Raw genomic sequence first — 25,170 nt, forward strand, 5'->3', positions numbered from 1 at the left:
AACTTCTGTGAGCCTCAATTTTTCCATCTGAAAATGGGGAGCATAGTTATAAGCTAAGCGTGGTGCATTAACTCATTTAATGTTTACAACAGCTCTATGATGTAGGCACTGTTACTATCATCCTGATTTTAGCGCTGAAACATAAAGCAGTTAAGTGACTTGTTTAGGGTCACATATCTACCACATATAAAAAGTCAGAATTTGTAGGGGCCGGCCCAGTGGTGCAGAGGTTAAGTTTGTACGTTCCGCTTCCGTGGCCCAGGATTTGCTGGTTGGGATCCCGGGTGTGGACCTACTCACTGCTTGTCAAGCCATCCTGTGGCAGGTGTCCCACACATAAAGTAGAGGAAGATGGGCATGGATGTTAGCTCAGGGCCCGTCTTCCTCAGCAAAAAGAGGAGGATTGGCAGCAGATGTTAGCTCAGGGGTAATCTTCCTCAAAAAAAAAAAAAAAAAAAAAAAAGCCAGAATTTGTAATTAGGCAATCTGACTCCAAAGCAAAGTTTGAAAACCACTATAGTATATATACTGTCTCATTAAGTCAGCATAAACCTTAGCTTAACAAATATCTACAAAGGTCTTAGCCCAGTGCCTAATTCTAAACTAAGTGATAAAATAATACAGGCCCATTCTCCCCATTCCTCCCATTGTTAAATAATAATCGGGTATCAGATGACATCCTTTTGTATCTCCTTTCTGTCCTCTGTTTATTTTCCTACCATGAATTTTTCTATGACTTATTTGATAAGGGGGGAAAAAGCAATGAAATATTGAAAAAAATAATAGAGCTGAAGTTTAAGAGCATATGGCGGGCTGTTTCTCTAGTTGTCATAGACATTAATGACCAGAGTTTCAGCAAGGTGCAAAGGATTGGGGTGATACAGAAAGAGGCTAACAAGGAAAGGAGACGACAAGCAAGAGTGCTCAGTCAACTACAAGGCTGCACAGAGATACAAAGCCACAGAAACAGTAGATGGAGGTGAACACTACAAAAATGGTCATTTTAATATTCCATTAAGGCGATGAATAATTCAGGCATTTCTATAACAATGAGCAACTTTGTAGTGTTAAGGTTGCACACTGTTCTATAATATTAACTTTATACTTTTGAGTGGTGCAGGGAAAAGAGTAAGCATTTGGCGTATGCCTTGCATATGGTGCAGGCTTGGTTTTCTCACTGATCTTATTTTGTAGTTTCAGATAGTTCTCACATGTGCTTTTTCTTTGTTTTTCCTTCTTTCCACAGAATTTTAGTGTGTAAGAGATTTCCTCTTCATTTAAATGATGAGAAAGTTTAACTCTATCTAGAAAACGTGTTCTATGAAAGAAAATTAATAGACTTTTAAGAGAAAAAATTGACTTAGCTATTAGTCTTACCTAGGAGTAAACCAGCGGCAGCTAAATATATATGCTCCCAAAGCTAAAATGAATTCAAAGCTCAAAAAAAAAATTTTGGATGTGAGCGTTAAATTTAGAACCTACAATTGACAAACACAAAAAGAAACGAAAAGAAAAAAAAAGAGTGTGCTCTGGCTGGAAGGTTGCAGAGAAGAAACTCTGCAGAAAAAAACGAGAAAGATCATTTGCTGAAGCTCTGTGAAGCAGAGGTGTTATTTCTACCCTCTTGAAACTTGACCCCCGGGTTGAGCTTCAACTTCAGAAACTCCACATAACTTGCCTAAATACTTTTGTGTAATGAACAGTTTTGCCGTAACATTTCTTAACTACCAATAACCAAAGATAAAGACCAGGGTTCTGTAAAAAAGGTTATTTATCCTCACACAATCTCGATTTAACTGGAAACCAAAATGAAATTAAACCAAACTAGGAAGCAATAGAGAAGGGCAAGAAATGGACACTCGGTTCTTGGTTCACGGTTCAAGAAGGACCACCTCCCCGAGGATGCACCTAGCTCGGTTTTCCCCGGCCAGGCTGACAAGTAGAGATGCTCTTTGTAGAGATCTTTAGATGAAAGTAGTCCACGGAACATGTTCCATCATGTGGTGGCTTTTTCATTTCTTACTTTTCACTTGAGTGAGGACAATCCTATAAAATGTTAGCAAACTAGGCACCTACACTATTAGTTCCAGCTATTGGACACTCCTCCAGGAGTAAGGTTTTGTTTTGTTTCGTTTTCCCATTTATTTCTGGAACCTCCCACTCGTCTTCTCTGTACTCATGCTCTAGGCCCAATTGCTTTGATAGACATTTTCAAAATGGAGGAGACCTTTTATCCTCTGGGATCTTGGTCACCAAATTATTCTTAAGACTAGTATGTAACACATTCTCTGTCTCATCTTAGACAGAGGTAAACACATCCTACACATATTTCCATGTGTTCTGACTAACTGAAATAACTCTATGTTCCAATTTCTGTACCCAACAAATAGACAGTAGTTCCCCTCCTGAATCAGTGGGGGCTTCTTTATAGTGTTGTGAATGGACAAGAGAGGCCCATGGTGAGCAATCTCCTCTTTACCATACAGACTTTTCAAGCTTTGTCAAGGCTGTAGGCATTTTATAAGTGTTCTTTCCCTGTTGTTCTCCAGACGAGAGTCTGGAATGAATGTGCTGAGAGTCTCGCTCTGTTTTTAGCAGAAGAAAATGTTTCTGTTTTAAATATGTTCATTCACGAGCATCAATATTCATCCTCAGTTTTAAAAATATCACTTTTTCTAAAATGTCACTTACAAGCAACTTTTTCATCTACCCCAAAACTATTTTTATTATTTTTTTCTCTCAGTGTTTGGGAATTTCAACAGATGTTCATAAAAATGTCAGCCAGATACGGAACCACGAAGGGTCATGGAACAGCTTGAAGCTAGCTGTGTTCATTTCTCTCGGCTATTTATTTACTCATTCAGCTATTACCAGCAAAGAGAAGACATGTCAATATAATTTGCTTTTATTTTTATATTAGAAAGATGTCTTATTACACCTTAAAATGTAACTCAGAGGATGTAGTTAAAATGTAATTATAGTGATACCAGTCCTTTCCTTCAGGACATGGCGACATTGCTGGAAGTGGCTGCAAAACTTTGTTGTGTGACCTCAAGGGGAAATATCTCTCATTCTCAAAATAGTCTTTTTCAGAGGTTGCTGTTTTGTTTTTCAGGACCAAGAATCTTCTCTTTTGGAGACAGAACAGGATGACGTTTACCAGCTCGTTATTCATTGTATTGGACACATACTAATATTTTCTTAATAAATTGGGGGCTATCTAGCCTTCTCAGCTTTTAACTTTGTGTGTATCTGCATTGTGTTATCATTTTATTTTAGCTCCTCTCTCATGACTTTCTTAATTCTCATGGACCCAGATTTTCTCTCTGCTTATCAGTTCCTGTGCCAGTTGTCTATTGTTGTGTAAACAAACTACCTCAAAACTTAGTGGTTTTAAACACCAATTTATTATTTTCTCTCAAAGTTCTATGGGTTGACTTGACTCAGCTGGGAGGCCCTCATTTGGGATCTCACATTTGGGACATTAAGAGGGGGGCAAGTGCAAGAGTTATCTGAAGACTTGACTTGGCTGCATGTCCAAGATGGCGTCATGGTGCTTCTCCACATGACCTCTCTCTGTGACAGAATAGGTTGGACTTCTTATTTGGTGTCTCAGTACTTAAAATACTCAGTGGGTTAAAAACTCATTAACAGAATTTGTTGGTTTAAGAATTAAAGTTCCGATGCATATTACGTTCTGTTATGTTCTGTTCTTTCTCAGGAGGGCTCCCCACTCCTGAGACCCTACTGGGACTCCAGAGCAGAAGGCAGAAATTGGTAGGCCAGTTTTGAGAGCTAAGCCTGGAATTGTTATGGAGTCGTTGTCACTACATTGATCAAGCATCCGATTCAAAGGAGTCCAGAAACAGGTTTCATGCCTTGATGGAGAAATGGCAATGGTATATTGCAGAAGACCTTGTGGAATGGGAGATCGTATTGGAGTGATCTCTGGAGAATAAATGTGCCTGGGTCAGTCCCTGACAGAAATGCAGATATCGATCATTCACTGAAAATTACTCTCAACTGTTTGGTGTACTTGTGTTAGTAAGAGTTCTCCACAGAAACAGAACCAGAAAGATATATCAAGAGATTTATGTGAGAAATTGGCTCACATGATTTTGGGAGGCTAAGTCTCACTGCCATCTGCAAGCTGGAGACCCAACAAAGCCAGTGGTCTAAATCCAGTCTGAGTCTGAAGGCCTGAGGACCAGTGGAGTGGATGGTGTAAATCCCAATCCAAGGGCAGGAGAAGACAGATGTCTCAGCTCAAATAGGCAGGCAGGAAGCAAAGGGATGAGTTCCTCCTTCGTCTGCCTTTTGTTCTTTTCAGGTCCTCAGTGGATTGGATGATGCCCATCCATGTTGAGGAGGGCAATTTACTTTACCAAGTCCACCTACTCAAACACTAATCTCATTTGGAAACATCCTCACAGACACATCCAGAAACAACGTTTAATTTGTGTACCTGTTGGCCCAGTCAAGTTGAAACAGAATTAACCATCACAGTACTGTGTTTGTAACCCATTCTACACAGCGTAAGTAATGGTTTATGTTGTGCTGTTGACTTCATATCACTATCTTAGAGACAGAATCAAGATCAACCTTTGCCTCAGCTGGCTAACGGATGAGACCTACCTGATAATCTCGGTCACAAAATTTCAAAAGGAAATTAGTATACTGAAAAAATTATCTTTAAATATTATTTATAAAGATAATACTTCTTGATGTGTTTAGGTCCGGTAATTGTCAGAAGCATTATATTAAGCACCTGCAGAAAGGAGACAACTCACAGATTATTATTATAGCAAACACTGGAAATTTTACCGAATTTTTTGAAGAGTTTGAAACAAAAGACCAAGCTTCAAGTTGGAAAAGAAAAGACAAGAAAAAGGTAGTGAGTTCGCTAATAGTTTATTTCCTAAGTGACTAACAATAGCTAGATTTTTTTTAATTAATCAGTTCCTTCATGGTTGTACTTTATGTTCTGTACTGTCTTCGTGGAGACTTTATACAATCATCTAAAACAGGAGTCAGAAAACTGTGGCCTGTGGGCCAAATCTGGCCCCTCACCTGTTTTGGCAAATAAAGTTTTATTGGAGCACAGCCATGCTTGTTTGTTGACATATGTGTATGGCTGCTTTTGCTACGGTGACAGATTTGAGTAGTTGTGACAGAAACCACAAGACCAGCAAAGCTGAAACTATTTACTGTCTAGTCCTTTACAGAGAAAGTTTGCTGCCCCCTGACTAAAACAGTGAAGGATTAATTGGTATTTTGAAAAGAGATAAGACAAGTTTTGTACACATTGATGGAGGTCTTATCTTCTTGGACCCTGAGAGTCATGAAAAACAAGGCGGGAGGCCTCCTGAGAAAGAACCAAATACAAGAGAATGTAAGGTGCATGGGAACTTTGATTCTTAGACCCACAAATCAAGTCAATGAGTTTCTAACCCACTGAGTATTGTAAAGATCTAAGGGCAGAAAATATTTACAGATATTGGCACTTAGATAAGCAAAAGGTCCGAATGATTGCTTCATGGTTTCCTTTTCACTGATATTGATCCTTTTTCTAAAGTGAGACTTTTCTTTCTTGACGTTAGATTGTTGCTTTCAGGAGAGTCTATTTACATTTTTCTGCTATTCTCACTCTTTCATTATTTCTTCTCCTTGTCATTCAGAGGGATTCACTTTGCCTGGAGATGATTTGGGGTATTTTTTTTTTGTTTTTGTTGTTGTTTTGTTTTGTTTTAAGGAAGATTGGCCCTGAGCTAACATCTGCCACCAATCCTCCTCTTTTTGCTGAGGAAGACTGGCCCTGAGCTAAGATCCATGCCCATCTTCCTCTACCTTATATGTGAGACGCCCGCCACAGCATGGCTTGACAAGTGGTGCATAGGTCCGCACCTGGGATCTGAACTGGCGAACCCCAGGCCACTGAGGCAGAACATGCGAACTTAAACACTGCACCACTGGGCCGGCCTGAGAGTATTTTTTTTTAATAAGAGGAATCCAAATGGAAAGAAAGTCAATGTTTGGTTTCTCAGTTCTGAAAGCTGTTCTTGAAGTTCTTAGCGGAAGCAATCATTTTGAAAGCCAAAGCTTTTAGTTTTACAAGGTGAAAATTTTGTTAAGAGAAAAAAAAGTGGTAGAAAATCAACAGGGTCAGGTATGAAAGAAGCAGGGTATAGAGTATATGCCACAATAATGAATTGAAAAGAGGGGACTCCCCACAGGTTAAATATGGGTCACTTGGCTGCCAGCTGGGGAGGATCTTAATCAAGGCATCATGTTGAAGGATATGAGAGGAACTGGAAATGAGGGGATGGGACCTAGGGTGACCACAGGGAGAGGGGCAGAGTCATCTCTGAGAAGCAGCTGCCCTGTGGTGACACTAATACCCACACACCATCTCCCCCTTCCCCCGCAACGCTGTGGCCTGTGTTGGGAAGCCTTTTAGCAGACCATTGCCCGGTGAGGGCCTGAAGGTCTGTTATGGATCATCTCTCAGAAGCAATCCTCTCTGCCCTAAGACCTTCCTTAGCCCATCCTAACTCCCCTGCGTGGCCAGCTTTCCCTAGAAACTCCAGGACACTCATAAGCCTCCCAAACCTTGTATGGAAGAGGTGAGTAGGGGAGCAGCGCCCGGACAACCTTGCACGTCTCCATATAGACCACGAGGACAAGGACTGACTGTAGTCCGACCTGAGCATTGGCAAAGTGCCCTGCGACTCCACCTGGAACAAGGAGGGGTAAGCAGCCTGGTGAAGAGATGCCACAGACAGTTTCCCATGCGCCTCCCTATCTTACGAGGGGTGGTCACAAGGCCATTTCTCATTCATCTTCAGTTTCAGTTGAGCACAGGACTTTCAACCTCACCCCCCTTTGGGTTCAGCTGCAGATTTCTGTGTAAGTCTATCTGCTTGGCTATAGGTGAGAGCTGGATCCTCAACAACAGAATGACCTACCACCTGTGCCATCTGTCATTTGGCCCTTCAGGTTCAGTGTCATCCTGTGGGACTGGGGATACAGGGAGCTGACACCATGCTGATCCTGCTTTTGCTGTCTGTGTAAGTAATAAACCGCTTGACTCTGTTTGTTGCCTCTCTACTGGCTGAATCAATGGAATTGTGGGGCGCCAAGCTCACAGCCACAATGGAGGTCCTAGTGGCTCTGTCACAAATCACCCCACTGCTTAGGGAATGCTCAACTGCTTGACAAATGACAAGGTGTTGTTCTATTTTGACAAGGGCATTAAAAAGTATTTTCCTTGTGTGCTAGCAGTCTCTGTTCTCAAAGAGATCCTCCTTTGATCACCCGAGCAGGTGTGAAACCTGTAAAATTACATCTTCTTAACTCTAAAGAACAAAACAGTAAAACACCATCAGGGTTGTTACATATGCTCTTATCTAAAATTTCCTCTTCTGATTCCCAGTTAAATCCACTTATTTTAACAGAGTGACCTTTCTGTATGAAGAAAGAAACTCTGAGAGGTATATAGGATGTGGACTCCAGAGCAGTCTCCTTTGCTCCCTTTACCAGCTGTGTTATCTCAGGAAGTGGCTAATCATCTCTACAACTCAGTTTCCTTACCTGTAAAATGGAGTTAACTTCCAGCAATTGTGGGAATTAAGTGATGTGATGTATGTGAGATGCTTAGAATGGAACTGGCACACAGTAAGTGTATAATTAGCTTTAGCTATTATACTAACGAAAATAGTGGTTCTCAAACTTTAAGGTGCGTTGGAATCACCAGTCCACCCCGAGCTTCGGTGGCACTCCAGAATTTGCATTTCTAACAAGTTCTCAGATGATGCGGATGCTGCTGATCTGGTGCCTACACTTCGAGAACTACTGAGTTAGGATTAATTTCTGTGTAAATAATAGAGACCCACAATCACAGTGGCTTAAAGAAAATAGAAGTTTATTTCTAGAGGTTGGGCATCCAGGGCTGGTGTGGTGCTCCTCGGAGCCAGACTTTTTCTATGTCATCATGTTGTCACCTGTAGATTGATGCTTCATGCACACTGTCATAGAAGGCTCACCACCATGGTTGAATTCAAGCCAGTATGAGGGAGAAATTGGAGAAAGGGAAACTGAATAATACTTCTCTTTACAGAGACCACCAGGAAATTGGACACGTCAAATGTTCATCTGGCCAGAACTTAAATCAGATGGCCACGTGTAGCTCCAAGGGAGGTGAAGAAATTAGAATTTATTCTGTAGCCACAGGCCTAGCTTAGAAAACCAAGTTCTATTACTCTGAGAGCGAAGGGAGAACGGATATTAATGGGCATCTAGGAGCTCTGCCACAGCTACAGACTGGTTTCTACATGTGAACTACGGCAAAAGAATTTTCTATGGGCAGGAGAGTATAAATATCCAACTTCATTTCTTCCCCCCAAATATGAGCATAGCTTATTTCACTCTTTATCTTTCTTTATTCAAAGGAGTCATTTGCTTCATTCTCAGGGGAAGGATTATCTTTCTCTGGGAACAATAAAAATGTTCCTCTTTCTTTTCTAATAATTTGAGTTTTCATCAAGTTTCTTCCAGATGGACCGTCAACAGCTACCATCAGAGAATACAGAAAATAGATCTTTTGGGGGGGAAGGTCAAAGGGAATTTGGAGCAAGAGGCCAGGGAGCCTAGCTAGCTAGGATGGCAGAAAGAGGCTGGCACTGTAACATGTGGTTCCAAGTAGGAAAATTATTTCAAGAGGGGGCTTCCAGACTGAAGATATTCCATGGTATGGCTGAGAAAACTGCTGTAAGGGGCATCGTTGGCATGCCCAGGAGCTGTGTTAAATTACAGCTCTCACCCCCCCACCTCTCAGTCTTGATCCAAGAACTCCACGCTGCTTCCATCTCGGCCCTGGGTATTAGTTGTCTACAGGCCTCACCATCTGACTGCCCAGTTGCGCTGGTGTCCGTGTTGTGCGAGGCTGTGTATCTTTCCTCTGCTGCCATTGCCTACTCCAAGTGAATGCCTTGCCACAGTGCTCCTAAAAAGCCCCACTAGTCTAAAGGAGACGCCTCAATGCTTGGAGCAATGGTGGGTAACAGTTTCCATTCTGCCCTCAGGGATCAAAGTGAGCCAGCTCAAAGCCCTGAGGCAGGATCGTGGGGAGTGGCACCCACATTACATAAATCAAAAGCAAAGGAAGAAACCATAAAGGAAAAGATTAACCAATTTTGCTATAGAAAAATGAATAAAAATTAATAAATGAACTTCACTGGTTTTAAAGATCCTTTCCAAATCTAAGATTTGATGATTCTTTGATATATTGAGATCGTTTGTGACAATAAGTCACAAATAAATAGTAAACATACTTATATTGCCTAATAAACAGTAATGGTTTACTGTTCCCAAAGCCTCAATCTCATCAGAAACTTTTGTTTATAAAGATGCATTAGGACAAAAAAAAGTTCTGAGTTCCTAAAAGACAATTTTTATGGCCAGATTATTCTATTACAATGATATGCACCTAAGTGTTCAGATGGGCAAAGGAAGGGTCGTGGAGAGGAGAGACGTGATGATTCTGAGTACCTGAAAACCCCGTCAGACCCTGAGCGCAGCCTACTGAGTGCACGCCATCTGCAAGAGATGCGGCAATAAAGCCCGGGGAGGGAACTCAGTTTACTCTCAATAACGCCGTTATTCAGGCCCATCTAACTCCAGAGCCCAAGCACTTTGCACAAGACCAAGTTGCCTGTATAAAAAGATATACCAAAGATACAAGAAGATCCTTTCTTTGAAAATATTCTTAGTTCTCAAGTCATAAAATACAGCTGGTTCTAAGAATATTGTGATATAAGACAAGGCTCATTTTCAGCAATGTTCTCATCATTAGCGATTTCCTGTCCATTCATCGGTCCAGTGTGTATACAGATGAATATATGTGAATGACTATAGCATCATGGTGAAGAGCACAGACTCTAAGGCCAGGCTGTCTTTGTTTTAACTCCAGCTTTGCCGCTTGTGACCTTGTGCAAAATGCATAACCTCTTTGTGCCTTAGTCCCTCCCTCGATAAAATAGAGGATAACAGTAATACCTCCCTGAGAGAGTTTTGTGAGGATTAAATAGTTAGTAATAAAGGACATTATTGCAATAATTGAGAAAATGTGAATATGGACTTTATATTAGAAAATATTGTCATATCTATGTTAAATTTCTTGAGAATGAGAATGATAACAGTATTGTGGCTATGTAGGAGAATTCCTTTTTCTTATACTAAATGCTGAAGTAGTTAGGGCTGAAGAGTCATGATGCCATGGTGTCTGCAATCACTCTTCAATGGTTTGGCAAAGAAGTATGTATATTTACTAAGAGAGGCACACAGAAATAGACAGAAAGAGATGACATAAACATGGCAAATGTTAGCCATTGGTGAATCCAGATGAAAGGTATAATAAGGGTGCTCATGTTCTAGTCTTCCAACTTTTCTGAAGGCTTGGTATTTTTCAAAATAAAAAGTTAGGAGACAATGAGTTGGTGCATGTAAAGCCTTACAACTGTTAGCTCTCAGGCTAAGATCACTCTGAGGACAGAGTTCTTCATCTTCATTAGCCCAAGGTCTGACATTGTCCATCTCCATAGTAGATGCTCGGTACATCTTATAAATAAATAAATAAAAAAAGTTTGAATTTTTGTCTTCTTACTCCTTCTCAGTATCTACTTTCCTTCACTACTCCCGTTTGAAATTTACTTTCAGCTTTATATTAAAGTGTAAATTGCAGTTAAGGCTTTGCATAGCAGCCCTCTTTGGTGTGTGTGAGTGTGCACATGTGTGTGCATGGTGTGTGTGTAAGAGTTTTATACCCTATCCCACTCCCTACCTCACCTAAAACCAAACCAAATGGGGTAGAAATTTGAATTTCAAATAATGAATCATTTATTTAGTATAAATATGTCCCAAATATTTCACAGAAGCCAAATATTGCATGAAGCATACTTGTACAAAACAATTATTCATTGTTTACCTGAAATTCAAATTTAACTAGGCATCTTCTATTTTTATTTGTTAAATCTGGCAACTCTAAAAAAACCTTTTATTCTCCTGACGTATATGGCTTACCCTGCCCACAAGCATATCAAAATCTTAGTTATATTGGTTTACTCATGAGAAAATGCTTATAGTTCTTCTGAATTTTAAACCATAGTAGAAATAAGCTTTTATCCCTTAGCTGAATCATCCCCCACTGGTCTCGCCTTTTTTCCATTTTGAATCTCTCATTTTTCTTTGTAATTATAAAAGATTTGAAGGATTGCAATTTTATTTGTGATAAAACCCATAGATAGAATATACATACAGGTCACATAAAAATACATAAGGATGACAAATCTAATATACAGTGTTGGATAGGCAGTGTGATTAAAGAACTACACACTTATTGTATACAGTGTCATTAATGTCAATGACTCTCTTCTTAGAAGCACTTCTTGCACAAAGAGTATGTTTTAGCAGTTAGTAATAGTACAAACATGTTAAAAATACTATTTATAGAACTACGACCTCAAAACATTCAGTCGAATTCAATTTCATGGACTGGTTTACCACTCACTTGATAAATGGCCCTGATTTACAGTGACCTTTCAATAACACACCAGGGAGAAGCAACGAGAAGCCCGTTACTTGCAGAAGCAATTACAGAAAATCACTTTGGAACAGTAGCACCATTCCACATTATAATATGCACATTTGTTATATTGCACCTTCCTGAGTTGAACTTTGAAAACAATAGCCACATGAAACACTAGAATGGATGAATTCATCCCAGGCTGGGCCTTCATTGGTGGTAGTAATCTTGACCATCATAGCCGTCATAGCTACGCCCCTTATAGTAGCTGTACTCATCCTCATAGGCTCGGTAATTGTCCCCACGAGGTTCCCCATTCTCATTTTCATAGACTTCGTATCCATTGTCATACTCATTGGTGCCTGTTTGTTCATACTCCCCCTCATACGCAGCGGTGGTCCTGTAGACCTCCTGTGGTGGAGTTGTAGGTGCAAACCCTCCATTTGGAGAGGTGGTTGTCTTAGAGCCAGCATTGTCCTGCTCTGCAGGCACTGCGGTTCCTTCTGCATTGGCTTCTTCTTCACCTTCCTCTTCTCCGTTGTCTCCACCACTGCTGCCATGGCCATTTTCTGCCTCCGTGCTGTTGGAGCTGGTGCCGTTGATGCCTTGCCCATTTTCATCCACTTCTGCTTCATTTTCTTCATTTTCATCTTCTTCCTCTTCCTCTTCTTCATCACTTTCCTCTTCTTTTGTACCTTTGTTTCCTTTGTCCCCAGCCTGTATGGAAAAGTTTGAAAGAATCCAAATTTAGGCATGAAAAATGTAAAACTTAAGGTCATTGTTTCATCCAACACAGGCTGTACTGACAGCTTTGTCTAGACGTGATTTTGAATTGAAGCCTATTTAACTTACTAAAGAATTGGTTGGGGTTTTAAAAATTCAGAATTAGTACCTTTGTCAGTGGGTTTTGATGGGGGAAAATGTACCCAATAAATAAGCCTTCTCTGTGGGAGATGCTTCCTATAGCTTTGCCACTCACTCTCTCTGTCTTGGTCCTCTTCCCTGAAATGCAATGGCCCCTCTGAAGATCTTTTATCCACTGCTAAGATGCTCGTCCTTAGTATTTTGTTGTAATGCAGAAAGTCAGTGTAATAACATGGGAAGAGAATTTGCCTGGGAAAATATCTTTCCTTGTTTGTAAACAGGGAAATTATATCTGCTCTCACTTTCTCAATGAGTAAATGAAGATAATATAAAATACTTTGTCTATGGTGTCGGGATAACCTTAGACTTCAGCAAAGAAATGAAATCAGACTAATCATTTTGGAGGAATTATTACCTTCTTTGGAAGCTGGATCGCAGCTAGACCTATATTTCCCATTCCAGGAGTGGGCTCCTCTCCATAGCCAGGTGTGATCGTAGACAGGGTGGTGTTCTCAGCGTCCGATTCTTCATCTTCGTTTCCTTCAGAATCTTCATTCTCTCCATTGTTTCCTTCTTCATTTGAAGTCTCCTGGTAAAAATAGCCAGAACCAGAGAAGTTATTTTAGATGGAAGATAACTCAAGATTTGTTGGAGTCATGAACCATTATTGGGAAGACATTTGTATCCCTCAGCCAGCTCATCACCCAGTGTTGGCAATTATGCTTCCTTGTATGCCCTTCTCACTTCTAAAAACTCAACTCAAAGTCATCTCATCCTATTCACTTTGCTATCTTGTGTTTTAGATATTTCCACATTCTATCTAATCAATTCAAAAATATTTGCGTAATAATTTCCACATATGTGATTGTGTGGTATCACACCATAACATGGCTCAGGCTCTTAAAGTCTTATTAATAACTACTACAACATGGCAGTAAGTTAATTCTTATATTTGCTAACAAGTAAGCTGAGGACTTTATACCTATTTTTTAAATTTCTTATAGCAGCTCTGTAAGTGGGATTATTGTTCTCACTCTTCAGAAAAGGAAAGTGAGCTCAGAAAAGCTAAATAACTTGCTTAAGATCTTATAGTAAGTGATGACGCTGTATCTTTCTAACTAGAAAAGCTCAGCCCTTTCTAACATACCATGATTTTTTTTTGTTTTTTTTTTTTTTGGTGAGGAAGATTGGCCCTGAGCTAACATCTGTGCCAGTCTTCATCTATTTTATATGGGACGCCACCACAGCATGATTTGATAAGCAATGTGTAGGTCCACACCCGGATCCGAACCCATGAACCCCAGGCCACTGAAGCAGAGCACACGAACTTAACCACTAGGCTACCAGGCTGAGGCCCCCCCATGAAGTTTTTGATGATGATTAAGAGTCATAGGAATCATCCACACTACACCTAGGATTTTTTTGCAGAAACGCATTTTTTATAGAAAACTTTCTCTTCAAATTGATTGCAAGTTTTATTTAGTACCAAATGTAAGTGAATATATTTCATGTGCTTTCAAATTTAAAGAAAAAAGACATAATAGTTCAAAATCCATCTGCCAATATGTAAGTCAGTTCTCTGCCATTCAAAAGATTTCAGGTATTTGACACACAATCCATTTTTCTGTGCAATGAAGAAACTTAACACTCCAAGAAATCCTTAGGGGTATATTATGTTACTGTTTAAAAAATTAACACTTCTGAAATGATGCTAATTATAATCTTTAACATTTTATTCTTTTGCCTTTACTCCATGTTGTTAGGCAATTGTTTGTTAATTGAGTTAATATCCCAATTTAAATAATAGCTAATATTAAAAGCCAGGATTTCAAACATATAGAACTTATTTACTTTAAATGAATACTGGAAAATTGAATTCATTTCAATATAATTTTAAAAAGATGTGACGTTAGCATAATTTTAACTAGGCATCCTATATTTTAAGACTTCAAAACAAACAAAACCCAGATTTAGATTGCCTTATCACTAAAGCAAAGTGACTACAGAAGAATATGTTTGTTTCATCAAATTTGTAAATTCACTATTTCAGTGAACTCTTGGGACTAGCAGAGTCTGTCCAAAATGGTCTCCAAGCTAATTGTGTCAAATATCCCACAAATACCATACTGTTTATTTATTTTTTTCATGTTTATGCTTTAGTCCAGCAGCCTAAATCTTTCAGAGGTAGAAAGAGCAAAGACCCTTGGAGTAGGAGAACACACAAGTTAGGTCCTGTACCCTCACGTCACAGGTGAGAAATCTGAGGTCTAATGGGATAAATGGCTCATATGAGGTCAAATAGAGGACAGTTCATTAGTGGCCGGGTCATGACTAAAGGCCCAGACTCCCAACTCATAGACTTCTTTTTTTTTTAAGATTTTATTTTTTCCCTTTTTCTCCCCAAAGCCCCCCGGTACATAGTTGTATATTCTTTGTTGTGGGTCCTTCTAGTTGTGGTATGTGGGACGCTGCCTCAGCGTGGTCTGATGAGCGGTGCCATGTCCGCACCCAGGATTCGAACCAACGAAACACTGGGCCGCCTGCAGCGGAGCGCGCGAACTTAACCACTCGGCCACGGGGCCAGCCCCCAACTCATAGACTTCTACATTGTCTCCTGAAACACCCTTTCTGTTCCTAGATACTTTATTTAAGGATATCTTGCTGGAATGAGTTAACAATGAAAATAGGTCAGTCTGTTGATGACTATTAGACCTCAAATATCTTATTGAATAGAAAAATTAGCAATAATTTGTGCTTAAAAATGTATTATTAGGGGCTGGCCCCGTGGCCGAGTGGTTAAGTTCGTGCACTCCGCTGCAGGCGGCCCAGTGTTTCGTTGGTTCGAATCCTGGGCGCGGACATGGCACCGCTCATCAAACCACGCTGAGGCAGCATCCCGCATGCCACAACTAGAAGGACCCACAACGAAGAATATACAACTATGTACCGGGGGCCTTTGGGGGGAAAAAGGAAAAAAATAAAATCTTTAAAAAAAAAAATGTGTTATTAACCTACTAGAATCTAGGCTAAAATGACTAAAAGAAACAAGTATTAGAGAGAATGTGGCACTCTCCTGTACCTATAGTGGGAGTTTGCACCAGGACATCTGCTTTGGGGAGTTGTTTGGTTGCATCTACTCAGCTTGAACATATTCACACCTTTCACTTAGAAATTTCACTTCTAGGTAAAATGGCCTCCAAAAAAGAATGCATGTGTTCACGAGAAGGAGTACTGCTGGAATGTTCGTAGCAGCACAATTTGTAATAGCCCAAACTCGGAAACTACCCAAATGAGAATGAACAATTTACAACTACAGAACAATATGGATCAATCTCTGAAGTTGGGGGTGGAAGAGGCCACATACAAAAGAGTATATTCTCTATGATTTAATGTATATAATACATAAAAAGATGCAAAAGCAATCTATCTTTTAGGAGTCAAAATAGCAGTTGCCCTTGGTGGAGCTTAATGAATGAGTGGAATGGAGCACAAAGCATGTGCTGCTTTTCCACATGGGTGCTGGTTACACTTGTGTGTTCGGTTTTTGAAATTTCAATGATCTATATACTTATGATAATTGTGCTATGTATATCATATTCCAATAAAAGTTTTTTAAAAGTGAAGCTAAATAGTTCAGGAGTGAGAAAAAAATGTATAATTACCAAATAAAAAATACGTCTAAGCACCTTCTCATGTGAATACAGTTCCTGGGGACTCTGCAATGAACCTGAATTGCCAGTGAAATTTTAGGGAAGAAATGAGGAAAAAAAAGAGGTTCTAAAATCTCTTCAGTATGGAAGACTCCCAGTTTTATTTATCTACTTTTCCATGATCACTTTTAGTGGATGATTTTTGGAGCATTTATTCTTCTGAAGTTTCATAACCAAACCACCAAATATTGACTGGGCACCATGTATGTGTAAGACTCTGTGCTAGGCAGTGTGAGGACATGCAAAAGAGGGTGCAGCACACTTCCTCCCCAAAGCAGGGATGGCAACTGCACTGTCTAGTCCCCTGGGTCATGGGGAGTTGGCAGATAAGTTTTGGGAGGACCATATATGTTCAGAGATTGTTGGCAAAATGGTGGGTGTGTGATTTCACTAGAGTCCTATAGGAATCCTAATCTTCCTCCATCCCCAACCAGCATCACAACAAATGAAGACTCATTGCAAAAGTTACCCATTCTAATTGGGAAATCTAGCTGGCAAGGCAATTTTACAATCACTGTACAGCAAATAGCTGTAATGAAATGGATTATCCTAGCTTACTTGTTATGTAAAATTATTATGTGAAACTCCAGGCAAAATTTTGTGAGATTTGGTAGGTGGCATTTTTCCTGGTACTGGCTTAATGTTCCTGTAAGGCCTTCCTTTAAGCTATTAGGGTAAATTATGGTACTGGAAATGTTACTTTTATGGTTAAAAAAATCAAACTAATGATTTGTCGCTTTTAAAGTTCCCACACCATTTTGTTTTCAAGATAGCAGATGTTTACCCATGATCCATTTTTGACTGTCATTGCCCCATTCGTAAATAGCACCTAAGAATACCTGAATTTAGAAAGTTCCCAAACCAGTGGATAGCTATAATTGACTATCCAGGAAAATGTACCTAATTAGTACGTTTTCTTGGGCAAGAGTGTCAGTTACAAACATGTTAGCACAATTTCCAAGAGGTATAAATGAATTTTAGCCGTGAATGACACTAATTTGTAGTACTACATAGGATGATATTTATACACCTTGAGTATTTACATTTCTTTAAGAACACGAATTTTACTATTAGACAAAAAGACATATGAAATTCCTATTTAAAAAAAAAACCCTACTTTGTGGGTCAATAAGGGCAGATGATAAGGATACAAGATTAGCTTTCACATACTACCTATTTAGTAAACTGAGTTTTTTAAGTTCAGTCCTTAAAACAAGTATTGCACTGAGTTTAGGATTGTTACGTATTTGTCTTTTACCATCGTGTTCTATCCACCTAAATATAAATAATACTTCCTTTTCTTTTTATCAGAATTCACATGTCTTCTACTTAAAATGGAGACACTTTTGTTTTTGTGTACCACTTACAGGTAACTTTAATCCCAAACTGCAACAGTGTTTTAAACAAGTCATTTTAGTTGATTCTAATTTAAATAACATTTCATTCGTCCAAAATAGAAGACTGTGGGCAGTTGGTAAACTGGCAATAGCTATGTGCTGAGTCCAGACTGCAGAAGACTGCTTTCCTATTTGTTTTTTGTGCTGCCTGGTTTGTCATGAAAAAGCCTGCAGAAATTTCCTTACCTCTTCTTCCTCCTCCTCTTCTGAGCTATCACCATCTCCATTTTCTTCAGAGGAATCACTACTGGTCTGAAAAAAAAATATGAATTCATACACATATGAATATATATATATATGTACACCTATATGTATATAATGTAAACATGCATATAGGTGTACATATATACATGTCCATATACATATATACAAACATATATGCATGTTTGTGTATACGCACATATATATACACGTATACATACATATATATGTACACATATATTCAACACCAAAGAAAATTTCCTTCTGACTGAAATAAGATAAAATACACACAAATATTTACTCAAACTAATTAGTATTACCATCTTGATTGATTTATGTACTTAGAAAAATTCTCATGCAAATGTGAGAAAGATATGAGGAGATTGGGCATACGTAAAAGGAGATTAGAGAGAAACAGGAATTTTACGATAATCCAGATATGAAGTGACATACTCCATTTTCAACCCTCAAAGCATAGATGGCATGTTGAAACATTTTGTATGTAAAAATCAGAGTAACGAATCACAGAATTGCTTAACTCTGAGAGCACGAGAAGATTCTCTGGTCCAATTTATTTTACAGAGAAGGAACCTGAAGCCCAGAACAGTTGTGACTTTAAGCAATTCAAGGCAAATCTTGGGCTAAGACATAGATCACGCTGTTTTATTTTCTTTATAAAATATAAATGAAACGATGATTAGGCTTACTACAAAATGTAAGTTGTTACTGGATGATTCTCTTAAATAATCAGCTCTCCTGGTGAATTTAAATTAGAATTTGACTTGAAATTAAATTTGTGTATAATTTTTAGTATCTTTCAATCTAGATAAAGCTAATCCCTAAGATAAGGAGATATGTGTATATATATATATATATATATATATATAAGGTCTTATGTATATATATAAATAAGGTTTTATATATATATATAAAGTAAAAATTAGATAGGATAAAACTTAATTCATTTACTCATTTAGGAGATTTACAGAGTACCATCGCTCTAAAGTTCTCAATATTGGATGAGAATGAATTAAACCAAGGAATCTGTATATAAAAATATAATTATAGGTTAATGAGCCTTGCTGCTTTTTTAAAGGAAATGTCACTCTGAACATCTGTTATCAGAGCCTCGAAGACAGTAGAGGAGATTCCTCATCTTTCTCCCAATGGTAACCCAAATTGAATTTTCCTTCTTTTTCTGCAACCACTCATAATGGCACCAGGTATACAAATGGATACCCAACTTAAGATTCTGTCATTTTCTGCTCTGCAAATTTTGGTTTTGATTCTGATGACCCAGTTAAGTACCTGGGGTCTTAGAAAATATAGCTGCAGGGGAACCTCGGGATTAGAGATCAGATACGAGGAAACATCATGCCCCAGTCCTGCTCAGGGCTGTCCCTGTTGGGCTCATTCTTCAGGTGGCCACACCATGCACTGAAGAAAAGGGAATGCTTGTCCCCTTGAGCCAAGAATAACCTTGGGTGGAAAAGAGAATAATTAGACCTGCTTTTCCACTGCCATGACCTTCATGGTTGAGTCGTCCCTATTCAGCTCAGAGGGTGAATAAACCATCATATTATATTTGAACTATTTCTATTTGTTAGTTAAATTATATATAGAGGAAAGCATATTTATGCAGCATATTTTGTCTCAGTGGGAGTGTTTTAGTCATTTTACAAGCCTCCTCACCTCTAGCCTTCTTCCTGCCCCAACCACATTACTCTTCAATTAGTATCTGCAGTGAGAACAACTTTAAAACTGCGTGAAATGCCTTGAAGCCTTGGCATTTTCTTATTTTCTTTTCTGTCATTTATGCCTTATTACTAATTTCTCACTAAGTCTTATTGATTCTTCCGGGAGCCTTTCATATAGATATAGATATTTTTACCATTATTCCTTCCAACTTCTATCACTCCATTTATTCAATCCCAAAATATACATTCCAGGTATTGTACTGGGAGTGAGGGTTGTAGTAAGAAATGAAACTGGAAATATTGGCAGTTTCCCCATGTCAAGCATTGTGATAGCTGAGATGAGTCTAATAAAAGGAATATAAAATAAAGTTCCTGCCTTCTAAGAGTTCACACACTAATCAAGTATCATTTGAATCATAAAAAAGCAATTTCCTCAATTAGAAATGCTGAAGGTGTTAAGCTGATTTATACTTCGATTTCTATAGCCAAGTACATAAATAAGCTGTGGTAGACTATTGATGGTTTTGCAATCAATTTAACACATTTAGTGCAAGTTGGTATTTTAGAAATGATTATACATAAACACAGACTTGTTTGAACACACTATGAATTTCAAAGCCAATATGCCTTTTTGGGTGGCAATGTGGGCACTAAACACTTAATAGACTTAAGAGAATAAATAATAATTAAGAGCCATGGAAAATGTATTAGTAGACATGAAAGGGGGAAAATCTTGGAAATCAAACTTTGTAGAGTAAGAGGAGAGATCATAAATACTAGGTCAGACTGCTGGATCAGGAGATATATTTTGCTGGATTCTATTTTAAAACAACTCTCTTGCAAATTCTATATTGGTTGAGATGGACCTATCTGCATATAATTTGAGGAAATTTTATATATTAAAGATATATGAACTTTGAGTCTATGAGTGATGAAAAATATAATCTCTCCTAATATCTTTTCACTATGGACATTTAAAACGGACCACACATATGTATCTACAAAAATTTCTAGATAGGAATATCTGTAAGTACCTTGTATTTTAGAAAAGTCGAGGAGCTACTCAAGACTTAAAGTGATTATCATTTCCATTTAGTTTAAGAAAGAAAACAAAGTGAAGTTTCAAATGAGCACTGTTTATCTATGGGCCTGAGGTGAACCAAAGAATGGAAGACAATTCTGAAAACCCACAACTCTTGTATCATTTGTGCTCATATTTCTGTGGCTGCACACATTTCCCATAATGATTATGGTGCTAGAAATACTTTAAGATTACCATTTCCTATCATTGTATGAGTTGGAAATGGGTTAGCCCAACATATGGTAGGATGGTATGCCAAGCCACTGTGCTGAGGCATCGTTTTCAGCATCCTGACTGTTTTTAGTGTCTCAGGAGTCCTGGGTCAAATGGTGCATAATTGGTGCTCTGAACCCAAACTGTGTAGTAATAAAAATAGCACAGATCTAGTCTGTTGTATATTTAAAATCAACACCACACCCTCCAGTTTTCAAAGGCCCTCTTCACAGGTAATCCAGTAAAAAGAGAAACTCTTATTTTTAGTGTTTAGTTATTTTCCTTTTTGTTTACAAATTTTAAGGACGTTTTGCTTTTCTCACAAGCTTTTTAGTTCACCTCATGAATTTCTCTCTTTCCTCTGCGGTTCTTGAGCCACACTTCCATTACAACTATGCTCTAACATATTGCTGTAGTGACCCACACAGGTCAAAGGTTCAGAAAACCTTCAGCAATTACCATTGATTATCAAGAATATTTTTTCTAGTGGTCTTTGCTGTGTATAAAGTCAATTTCCTTTCCTACCAATTAAAGGATTCAAAATTATTGGATGTAAAACAGCTGTATGACAGCATTGAGCCAGCCATAACATGACTATTAGTGGCCTTAGCACTGACTCAATTGTCAACAACTGATAAAATTGTCTACTTTTGTCAGAGTTAGTGAAAATACCTGAACTCAATGTGCCAAGGTGTTTGCTTTTATTATATCATTCTTGACCGGGCTCAAATGAGTTTACTGTGTGTGTGTGTACCTGCTTTAAAAGATAAATTAGGAATAAATTTTATTTTATTAGAGTAAAAACAAACATTTTGTAGTAAGTGGTCTTTCTGGCTGAATTTCAGTGAGAGTTGAATTGAGGTGTTTTGTAGTTAAATTTTATTCCCTTTAAGTTGTAGTAGATGAGAAGGAAAATTAATTTTTCTACTTACCTGAACTGGAAATCGTTTTAGAGGAGGATAAAAGTAGGCATGCTTGTAAAGAGAATATCGTGGCCTGTACTTATAGACCTGCATAAACAAAATAAATGGTATATCCATGTTTAATGTGCAATAAATCCAGAGTAAGTACAGTCAGGCCAAGGAAATGTACTAAAATTAATTACCCCATTTTCTTCAGAATCCTCTAATTTGGCTCTTCGATGCAAATTTTTCATCTGTTTGAAAGAACATTTAGTTATCATATATTCTCTCTCTTACAGAAAAAGAAAATGGAAAGAACTACAGGTTTTTAATAAAGAACTTACTGAGAGAGCACAGGTCATTCCCAAAATGCTGAGCAAAATGAAAGCAGTCTTCATTTTGGTGATTGTTTCTGGAATTAAAGAAGTGGTAAAGTTAAGAAATATTAAAACTGAGTGTAATTTTCTTGCTCATATTAGATTAAGTATTTAATTTGTTTATATCTCTATTCAATTATAGTTTTGACTAATTAAGCCCAAATTTCTACTTTTGCTTTAAAATTCTTCTATTTAAGTGCTAGAAGACTGACTTTACCCATTTGTTTGATAATCTGGAGCTCCATATTTGGCTTTAACCTATCTGCTGTGACCTGTCATTGGAAGCCCATTTCATTACTGCAAGGAGCTTGCATGCTTAGCATCCTTCACACTTGGGCAACGAGGCCTCCTAATATCATTGACATATGAATATTGGCTGAGTTGAATTGTTAGTGTAATTATGTGGCCTGTTTGCTTTGTTTGTAACTAAAAATTAAGCAAAATTGATTACATTTAACGATTGCTTTTACACCAATGACCCTACAAGCAATTTTCAGCTTCTACATAGATTTTGAACTAAAAATTCACTTGCGAAATGGAGACTAAGAGCCATTTCCCTATGAATATCTTGGAATACTTAGTGCTTTTTTTTTGTGTGAAATGATCCATAATATGTGAAATACTCTTCTCCTAGCATGTGGCACTGAATGGCCATGTCTAAGGGTAATTCTGTGAGAGGAGTTCATCAGAGTTTCACCTGGGGTTATCAGGAGCAAATTTCCTCAAATTAGGTCATTCTCCAGCTCCACTGAAGTTTTCCATCACTGGTGTGGGAGACTTTCATGGAATGGATCAGGGGCTCTCAGTGTCAGGGCAATAGGCATGAAGGACACTTCAATTCTATAGGAGAATTGAAGATGCAACTCTCAGAGTGCAAATAGTTCCCGAACAGTCCTGGGGTTTGCAGCCATGCGAAGATCTCAGTTCCACGTAGACTTCTCATAACTAAAAGGAGGGAGATTGAAATCCTATCCTATTTTAATTTTATTCTATTTGATAAAATTCCATTTTAATAGAGGTTAAACAAACTTAGCTGAAAACTTGACAGCCACCTACTTGCACTGACATACATGGTTAACTGAGAGTGCTTTCTCGTGCAGAGTGACAGCTTCGGTAACATTCTAGAAGCAGTGTGTAATGGTGGTGGCAATTTCCCCATACACACACTTGGAAAAGTAATATATTAAATGTATAAGACCCATGTCGTATACTGTACCCTGAAGGTTGATTCTGCATTTTGTCATCATTAGCCAAGATTTCCTGCATCCTTATTGAGTATCTGACACTAAAATAAGTATTACATAGAGTAAGACTTGAGGACTGGAGAAGCTGTCCTGGGTCCTAAGTCACACACTATGTGTGGCAGAGTGGGTCTTTTGATTTTGATGCCACACACTTCCTCACAGTCCTCTCTACTTTGGTAAAAGTTCTTGACGGCCACATGGGACAAAGCAGCTTTGCTCCTGAAGGGGGCCCATCTGTTTAAGAAGTTCCATTGCTATTGAGGTGCTCAGAATAATACTTTGAACTCTGCTGCCCATGGTCAAGCTCATCAACTCAGGAGGAAGATAATTGCTCTGCAACCTTATGAAAGGAGTTGGAATATGTGAAGTATTTATAATATCTTTTTTTTTTTGAGGAAGATTAACCCTGAGCTAACTACTGCCAGTCCTCCTCATTTTGCTGAGGAAGACTGGCCCTGAGCTAACATCCATGCCCATCTTCCTCTGTGTTATATGTGGGACGCCTACCACAGCATGGCTTGCCAAGTGGTGCCATGTCCATACCCAGGATCCCAACCGGCGAACCCTGGGCCGCCGAGAAGCAGAATGTGAGAACTTAACCACTGTGCCACTGTCCAGCCCCTATAATATCTTAAAGAGCTAAAAACTTAAATATATAGAACTGTAGAAAGAGTTCTGATTACATAAATTTCTCATAACAAACCATAAAAACAACTAGATGCAATCATAGCAGGGATAATATTAAAAGAACCAAGTGGTGCACGTAAGCAGCAATTGGCTGCCTGCATAAATGTCATTTTATTTACTTTGTGATTCACCAAAAGCAAAGACCTCTATAGTGACCACTGCTAACCCAGACAACAAGTCAAACATTCTTAAAGGATAGCCTTGAGAATCTAATTGCAAGTTTTTCGGGGAAGAGTCTGATAAACTGCCAACATTATTTCTTTCTCTACTTCTACATATTTTCCTCTGTACTGATTTTAAAGCTATAGGATATGAACACTTTGAAACCGAATGTACAATGTACTGAAAAGATATTGTGTATAACTGAACTACAGATTAAGCATAATTTATGGAGAAGTCTGCTTACATCAAGGCAGATTTGCAAATGCAAAACAGTATTTCAATAGGTTATTTTGAATGCACCAGGATGAGGAAACAAATAGTTATCTATGAGGTGCAGAGACAGAAAATAGGAAGCATAATTTCCTAGTTTATGTGCAGAATATTAAGAACTTATTTACATGCATAGGTTAAGAAATAGCCTTTTAGAAAGAATCTAAAATCTGAGATACTAGTTTAATGGTAAACAAGTATTAAATTTCAGAGCCATTCTATACAAGGCAATGATATCAACATTTAAATAAAAAATTCAAAGCCATGTTCAGAGATGTAAGACGTGGAGCATTTTTTTCAGGTAATGAAGCTGTCGTATTAGATCTTACCCGTGTGCAGTCCCGGAGGGAGGAGGCAGGCTCACAGGAGTGAGGGACACAGATTGACTATTTCCTCTGCTCGCTCACTCACTCATTCACTTGCTCTTGCTGCCTATAAACTCTTCTTTGCCTTCCAACAGCCAATCACTGTCATGGCCAAGGTGATGTCAGACCGTGGATTCTCACCAGGAAAACCTCAAGCTTCAACACTTTTTCAAGACACAGGCTCAGTTGAGTAAACATGAAATGTGGTTCTAGTGCCAAGAGGTTTGCATTGTGGAACTTAATTGAAGGGTGAGATGTAGATGAATGGCTTGAGATCTGAATATATATAATAATATACCGAATCCGAATTAAAATAAACAGCAAAGATTTAACCACTTAAAAATTTCATAATTATCCAAGTTTTCACTATGTCATCAGACACAATCCTACATTATTAGTTTAGTAAAAAAATATAAAGAAAC

At 38.4% G+C, this 25,170-nt stretch overlaps 1 protein-coding gene across 1 annotated transcript; it reads right to left on the reverse strand.

Moving 5' to 3' along the window:
- Window positions 1-11,257: 11,257 nt before the first annotated feature.
- IBSP (integrin binding sialoprotein) lies at window positions 11,258-24,833 on the reverse strand. The gene is made up of 7 exons (XM_001496125.6): window positions 24,713-24,833; window positions 21,988-22,055; window positions 21,847-21,897; window positions 21,674-21,751; window positions 17,736-17,801; window positions 12,858-13,031; window positions 11,258-12,295 (listed from the first exon to the last, which is right to left on the reverse strand). The coding sequence occupies exons 2-7, from the start codon at window positions 22,039-22,041 to the stop codon at window positions 11,789-11,791; spliced, it is 930 nt and encodes a 309-aa protein (XP_001496175.2). The 5' UTR covers window positions 22,042-22,055; window positions 24,713-24,833; the 3' UTR covers window positions 11,258-11,788.
- Window positions 24,834-25,170: the final 337 nt, after the last annotated feature.

The sequence above is a fragment of the Equus caballus genome, chromosome 3 (assembly GCF_041296265.1).
Source record: "Equus caballus isolate H_3958 breed thoroughbred chromosome 3, TB-T2T, whole genome shotgun sequence".
NCBI lineage: Eukaryota > Metazoa > Chordata > Mammalia > Perissodactyla > Equidae > Equus > Equus caballus.

What these genes read in the sequence shown, in the direction of transcription:
- IBSP (XM_001496125.6), bottom strand. Translation starts at nt 22,041, where the DNA reads ATGAAGACTGCTTTCATTTTGCTCAGCATTTTGGGAATGACCTGTGCT. An exon ending in GAATGACCTGTGCTCTCTCA is followed by an intron (nt 21,898 to 21,987) that starts GTAAGTTCTTTA and finishes TCTTTCAAACAG; the next exon opens with ATGAAAAATTTGCATCGAAG. An exon ending in AGGATTCTGAAGAAAATGGG is followed by an intron (nt 21,752 to 21,846) that starts GTAATTAATTTT and finishes TTGTTTATGCAG; the next exon opens with GTCTATAAGTACAGGCCACG.